The sequence below is a fragment of the Lolium rigidum genome, chromosome 4 (assembly GCF_022539505.1).
Source record: "Lolium rigidum isolate FL_2022 chromosome 4, APGP_CSIRO_Lrig_0.1, whole genome shotgun sequence".
Classification (NCBI taxonomy): domain Eukaryota; kingdom Viridiplantae; phylum Streptophyta; class Magnoliopsida; order Poales; family Poaceae; genus Lolium; species Lolium rigidum.
In genome coordinates, this window is record NC_061511.1 from 252,605,301 (window position 1) to 252,612,302 (window position 7,002).

General features: G+C 42.7%; 1 protein-coding gene across 1 annotated transcript; it reads left to right on the forward strand.

Annotated features, from left to right (window-relative positions):
• The first annotated feature begins 576 nt into the window (after window positions 1-576).
• On the forward strand, window positions 577-5,999 carry LOC124707523 (serine/threonine-protein kinase Nek4-like). Its single transcript, XM_047239182.1, has 14 exons — window positions 577-836; window positions 928-994; window positions 1,075-1,140; window positions 1,230-1,276; window positions 1,349-1,394; window positions 1,485-1,565; window positions 1,640-1,682; window positions 1,792-1,841; window positions 2,096-2,177; window positions 2,270-2,319; window positions 3,135-3,208; window positions 3,496-3,547; window positions 3,640-4,299; window positions 4,385-5,999. The coding sequence occupies exons 1-14, from the start codon at window positions 739-741 to the stop codon at window positions 5,780-5,782; spliced, it is 2,814 nt and encodes a 937-aa protein (XP_047095138.1). The 5' UTR covers window positions 577-738; the 3' UTR covers window positions 5,783-5,999.
• Window positions 6,000-7,002: the final 1,003 nt, after the last annotated feature.

Genomic DNA, 7,002 nt, shown 5'->3' on the forward strand with positions numbered 1-7,002 from the left:
ACTCCGCCTTCAACTAACACCGCTCCGCCGCATCAAAGCTTGCTCCACCGAATAAAAATACCAAGAATTTCTGCAGCCCGGAGCCCCGACCACCAGCGAGGGGCGCCAGTAGAGAGCGAGCCAGCAGCCGCCGGCGGCCAGCGACGCGGGGGATCTCGCGGCGACCGGCTCAAACGCCGCGGCCTCCCGGCGAGAGGCGCCGCCGACGCCCTCCGGCCTGCCTGCATTCACCTCCGAGGTAAGCTCCCGTGCTCCGGCCCGGTCGCGCGGTTGGTTGGAAGCGCTGCGCCGCGTGATCCGCAGATTTCCCTGCTACTGTTCCGGATAACTGACGCTCTTCCTCTTCCTCTGTATGATGTTTTCGCCAAGTAGCTCAATATCTTTTCTTTTTAGACAGACCAAGTAGCTCGTCGGTTCCCGTGCTAATCGCTCCCCTTGAGCGAATAGTGCCTCTCCTAGTCTCCTTTCTAAGAAAAGGTTTCGAGCTCTGGTTGATGCCGCTGGTTTGATTGGCTGGCACGTGACGCGAGTGCGCTTTGCTTAAAGTTGGTTTGGCTTATGCGGTTGTCTCGTCGCTTTTGTTGCAGGGCCTGGTGGTGGTGCGGATGTGCGGGCGTTTGAGCTGCTGCGGCATGGGCATGGCAGCAGTACTGTGATTCGTTTTCTTGGTATATTCAGAGGCGACTTGCTGCCGTGAGGCTGCTGTGATTATCGTAGTTGCGGATTGCGGGACGCGTGATGGAGTCCCGGATGGATCAGTACGAGATCATGGAGCAGATTGGGCGCGGTGCCTTCGGCGCAGCCATCCTCGTCAATCACAAGATTGAGAAGAAGAAGTAGGATGCAGTTTAATCCTTCCAAGTAACATATGTTCTGCCTCCACCTGTCAAATGCGGTTGACAGCGATATGCTTGTGATTGGTTGCAGGTACGTGCTGAAGAAAATTCGTCTCGCGAGGCAGACGGAGCGATGCCGAAAGTCTGCTCATCAAGAGGTTCGTCAAATCCTTGGGCTTTCTCTGCTGATTCACTGGTGTTATTTTGAATAGTTGACTAAGCTGAAATCACATTTCAGATGGCTCTGATTGCTCGACTACAGCATCCTTACATCGTTGAATTCAAGGAGGCTTGGGTTGAGAAGGTTTGTCATTTGAAAACTTTATTTGCCTGTTCTTGTTGGGTTTGAAGTTTCAGTTTTGAACATATTTACTGACAAGGACAGTTGTGCAGGGTTGCTATGTCTGCATCATCACGGGCTACTGTGAAGGAGGAGATATGTTAGTGTTATTTGGTGCTTTGGAGTTTAGCTTACTAGTACTATGTTTTTAAATTCTTTCCTTTAATCACAGTGATGAGCTGATGAAGAAACTGAATGGTACTTACTTTCCTGAGGAGGTACGATATAACTTTTCTCTTTTGTTCATTGGACTGAGGGGGAAAATCACATCCAACATTGAGCTCATAATGATACTGATTATTTCTCAGAAACTGCTGAAATGGTTTGCACAACTGGTCTTAGCTGTTGACTACTTGCATTCGAACTATGTCTTGCATCGTGATCTGAAGGTAAGCATCAAAGGATATAGTTATCATCACTTATTTATATGGTAGTTTAACTGACAATTGCATCATACTTGCAGTGCTCCAATATATTTCTCACCAAAGATCATGACATACGCCTTGGTTAGTTCCCGATAGCAAACACAGTACTGCAAATCTAGTTATTTTGTACCACATCAACGGTTTTTATATTGTTTTTATATTAATTTACAATCCATTTGTTTGTATGCAGGCGATTTTGGCCTAGCCAAGACTCTGAAGGAAGACGATTTAACTTCTTCAGTATGATCTTTCTTTCCTGTTTCCTCCCATGGATCTCTGTGTAAAAGATTTGCATTACCATAGCCATTCCCACTGTTAGAAGGACATTCCATTTAATGAATCGTTCTTATTTTACTCTTTCACGCAGTTATTAATCCCTCATCATATATATAGCTGATACTATTTACAGTTTTCTTCTTCTAAAGGCACAAATCACAAGGTCATGTTTCTATCCTCACTCTTACTGGCTACTGATGCTATCATATTTTCATTAGGTCGTTGGAACACCAAATTACATGTGTCCGGAGCTACTTACAGATATTCCCTATGGGTTCAAGTCGGACATCTGGTCGCTTGGTAAAAATAAATAAAACTGGCTAATGTTTCAGAACTATTCCTAGACTATCAAATATCTGCTTATTAATTTAATTTACCTTTCTCTATTATAGGATGTTGTATGTATGAGATGGCAGCTCATCGACCTGCTTTCAAAGCCTTTGTGAGTTATTACCTTATCTTTTTGTTTTGAGAATTCATTATCCAGGAATAGCTTTCCTGGGTGGATTATGAATTGAGCATGTACCTTTTCCATTTACATATTATCCAAAAGGGTTCATACCCAGTTTTATTTTTTTGGGTTCAGTACTTAATACGTTGCAGAAACTGCAATATTTTTGGTAGAACTAGCTCAAGATCTGGCTAACTCTGTAGTCTATCATGTATATTCTTTTCGGAAATAATTTATAGGGGCTATACAATACGAAAGAAACATAACTCTGCATGTAAACTTATTTTCTATGTAACCAATATGTTCTTTTCGAGGCAATACTCAGAAGTGCTTTAGGCCACGTTACTAGAACAATCCAACTACTGTTTGTAATTTCCTAAATTGAGTAGAATGAACTCGATTAGTCTATCAGTCATAATTGCATGTACTGACTATCATATAGCTACTCAATATTCTAGAGTGTGTCGAGTGTTGCAGTTTTCTGAATTATCCGCGCAACCTTCCAAGTAACGTCTATATAAATTTGCCAGTTACATATTTCGTTTTGTAAAAGAAGGATTGGGTGTTTATGGTTCATACAAAGCCAAGCTATTTTGGTTAATTACAGTATCAAAATTTGGAACATATTAGGTATTCAAAATATTGTTTACATGGAAAACTCTGAAATAAAGTTAGTATGATCTTTTAAAACCTTTTCAATAGAAAAATATGCAATTTGGGTTTCCTAACTGTTATTTGGTGGCACTGCTATTTGCAGTTGAGTTCTTAATGAACCAGTAGACTTACCCGATTAAGAATGCTTGCAGGATATGGCAGGATTGATAAGTAAGATAAATAGGTCCGCCATGGGTCCCTTGCCTACCTGCTACTCTTCTTCTATGTACGTGCACTTTTCTCTATAGAGTAGGTTGTAAATAAGCTGTACATTTTTTTGGTTTTCATGTTTTAAAAGCTGTCTTATCATTTGTCTCATTTCAATCACATGATCTGTAATTTAAGTCATCATCCATATTCTTATACTTCGGAACCAAGTAATGGTTTGGTAGCATCTGTAGTGATACTGGTGTGTTGCAGTTTATATCATTTTTAAGTCATAAATTTGTAAGATTTAAGAGCTTCGTAAAGAATATACAACTCAAATGGTTTCCTTTTTTATGTTAAATACAGGAAGTCTCTTATCAAAATAATGTTACGGAAGAATCCTGAGCATCGACCTACTGTAAGCTACTATGAAGCTGGAAGCCTTCTAACTATAGCCTTGTTTCTTCCACTCCATCTTATTCTGAAAAATATGTAATGTCGTGTGAACAGGCATCAGAGATCATGAAGAATCCATATCTGCAACCTTATGTTGATCAATGTCGTGCTCTTTATGATGCTTCAAATCCTGTGCGCACACCACAGAAATCATTGTCCACTTCACGAAGCAGTCAGAGAAGCATGTCGGAGAGCCAAAGCAGTAGCATTTCTAGTAGTGATATAGATAGCACATTATCAAGTGACAGAAGCACATCTGGTGGAGCCGCAAGTACTGATATCAAGGTCGTTGATACTCGAAGCATCCATGATGCTGATCAGGATGACTCAGAAGAAAAGTGTACAGCACCAGAAGATCTCAGAGGCAACAAAGACACATCGTATGTTCAACTGAAAAGACAAGATTCGTCCAAATCCATAGATCAGCATCCCAGAGGCGAGAGTAAGCAACCAAAAATTATTGAGAAGATAATGACAACCTTAAGAGAGGAGAGCAGGCTTAGAGAAAGCAGTACTCCTGCAAGAACTAGAGATGCAAAGCTGAGTTCTGCAGTCAGTAATAAGAAAGAAGCAGATCAATCATCAGATACTTCAAGGTTCCACAACAATGCTTCATCCAGATCAAAGTCTGGTGATAATTCATCTCATGGGTTGACCAATACCAACAATGGATGCGTGAATTCAGTACAAGCATCACCACCCTTAAAGCAGCTGGTATGATCCTGCTTCTTTTGTCATAGAATTTCAATTAGTTTTTATTTCTATTTGTAACTCCTTTCTCCTGCTACTGGTCATGCAGTTACCTATTGTTGAATACCGTTCAAATGCCAAAACTGCTCGGTCATCAACTCCTGAACCTGCCAAACAGGCCGCAGAAAATGGTTCTATAGTTTCAGGAAAGCCAAAAATCAAGACCCCGCCTAGTGCTAGTAGACGGTCTAGCCCTCAGAGACGAGCAGGAGTAGGGATGACCAGCCTCCCGCTCACTGTGCAAAAAGGAGCTCATACTAAGGTCATGGCGGAGGGTGAGAAAAGTCAATTCCAACCTGCCCATTCTCCAGGTAGTATCCCTGTTGGTCTTACACCTAATGCAAGGGTATCCAAAAATCCTTCAGAAGGTTTGAACATCATGCTAGACAACTCACATGCAAGATCTGCTCCCCGGGAATTGTTTACTGTAGCGACTAAGGAAGACACCAGTCCTTCCACAAGTTCTACAGTTGGTTGTGTTGAAAAGTTCGACCAGCCTGAGCTATCTGAACCTCACATACCAGCCTGCTTGATTTCATCGCCCACAGGCTCAGTGCCTGGTGATACTGCCCTGGAAAATAATGACCTTACAGCCATACCATGTTCAGAAGTTTACACAGACAATGTGCAGAAGGGTGTGTTCACTAATGGTAATTCAAGCCTGATCACTGCTTTGGATCCATCCATTCCAAGCTCTGAACCAGATTTTGTTTTCAAGGATGATTTACAATCCAGTAAGCAAGTGCAGAACCTGGCCACATTGCAAAGTGGAGAGGATAAATTTACTGTCCAAGAGCTCCTTTCATCGACGCCAACATGCGCTGATTCTTTTGTCTCAACGTCAGAAGATACAATGTTGGAGAGGGGGCCTAATTCTACTCAGTCAATGAAGAATCAGACCGGCTCACAATTAAATCCACTGGTTGATGATGTTGTACAGAATATTCGACATGTCAATCTCAATGTTAGCAATGAGCAGCCAATACCAGACAATGTTCAAAGGGAAGCTCATAACATGGATGTCAGCAAACTTCTGAATGTGGTAAGAAAAGATCTGGATGTAAGAAGCAGCTCTTGCTCACCGAACACTCTAGCTGCTACACTTCCACCCTCAGCTGCTTCCGACCTGCATGTTTCGGACGGCAATATTGCCTGCAAGATACCAGCCATCTTAGATGCAGCAAAGTTAGCTGCTGGTGTCAAGGAAGAGACATCCCCTGCTAAGGAAATGCTAGATGTCACGTCGTTTAGGCAGCGGGCCGAGGCCCTCGAGGGGCTCCTGGAGCTCTCCGCGGACCTGCTGGAAGACAACAGGCTGGAGGAGCTTGCGATCGTTCTGAAGCCGTTCGGGAAGATCAAGGTCTCCCCTAGAGAAACGGCGATCTGGCTGGCCAGAAGTTTTAAAGGGATGATGAACGACGAATCAGCAAGTCGCATGTCTACGTGATCATTTGTATTTTGTAGCATTTGAGGCTCTTTTTTTTTCTGTTTGTTTGCTTGCTTGATGGCCCCTTGTGCTCTGAGCTTGCTGGAAACCTCGCTTGGTTTTTATAACAGCGTGTGGTCTGGTTTTGCCTTTTGATGATTCAACCATTCTTTGTGGCGTATGTTGTACATAGCCGAGACCTGTAAACAGAAATAAAATTTCCTTCAGTGCTGCAAAAGATTTGTACGATCGACCATTTGTCGGCCGCGTGTTGATGCTCAGAGGACGAAGTCCACCGTCCAGAGCATAAGTCGGCAATTAAGGCTTGCTCTAGTATGGGGAGGTTCATGGCTGCGAGCAACAGTAAAATATACTCTGCATTTGACCCAGCTACTACTGCAGCTATGGCATTGTGTGATGGAATCATGGAATTGCTTTAGCAAACCAGATTAGAGTTCATAGACATGTAATTCAATCGGATTGCCAGGATGTTCTGAACACAATGATGGACAGCAACAGCTTGCTGCATGTGCAATCTACCAGGACATTGCTATTCAAACATGTTCATTCGATAAAATCAACTATGTCTTCTGTTCAAGGGAATCGAATGTAATAGCTCATACTATAGGTCTATAGCTAAGTAATCTGGTGATCAACCACATGGTTGGGCAGATGATCCACCAAGTTTTATTGTTTTATTATTGACAAACGATTAACTGTTATTTGATTGATCAATAATGCTTGCTATGATGGCTTTGCCCTCAAGAAAAAGGCTTGCTCAGTGTGCACAGTAAGTTGGGACTAGCCCAGCGTGCGCATTGAGGCCCTACTGAAAAAGGTCTGGATGGAATAACATGGCTACAGACTACAGCTATGGGCCAACTGTTTGGGGGCGTATACTGTCACCTACATGTATACCTGGGTATTCTCTGCCAATCCCTATCTCCCGCCCAGCCGCGGGGCGGGATAACGCCCGCACGCGTGCGGGAGCGAGCGGGCCGCGGCCCATTTTGGTAGTACGGTTTTTTATTTCTTTCTTTTTTCTCTGGTTCTTCTCTGGTTCCTTGGTTTTCGTTTTTTCCGTTTTTCTGTTTTTTCCTTCCCTGCTTTTTATTTCTGTTTTGAGAAAATTTCATATTTGAGTAAATTTGTAATTCGAGCAAATTTTTAATTCCAGTATTTTTTAATTCGAGCAATTTTCAAATTCAAGCAAATTTCAAATTTCAAGAAAATTTCAAATT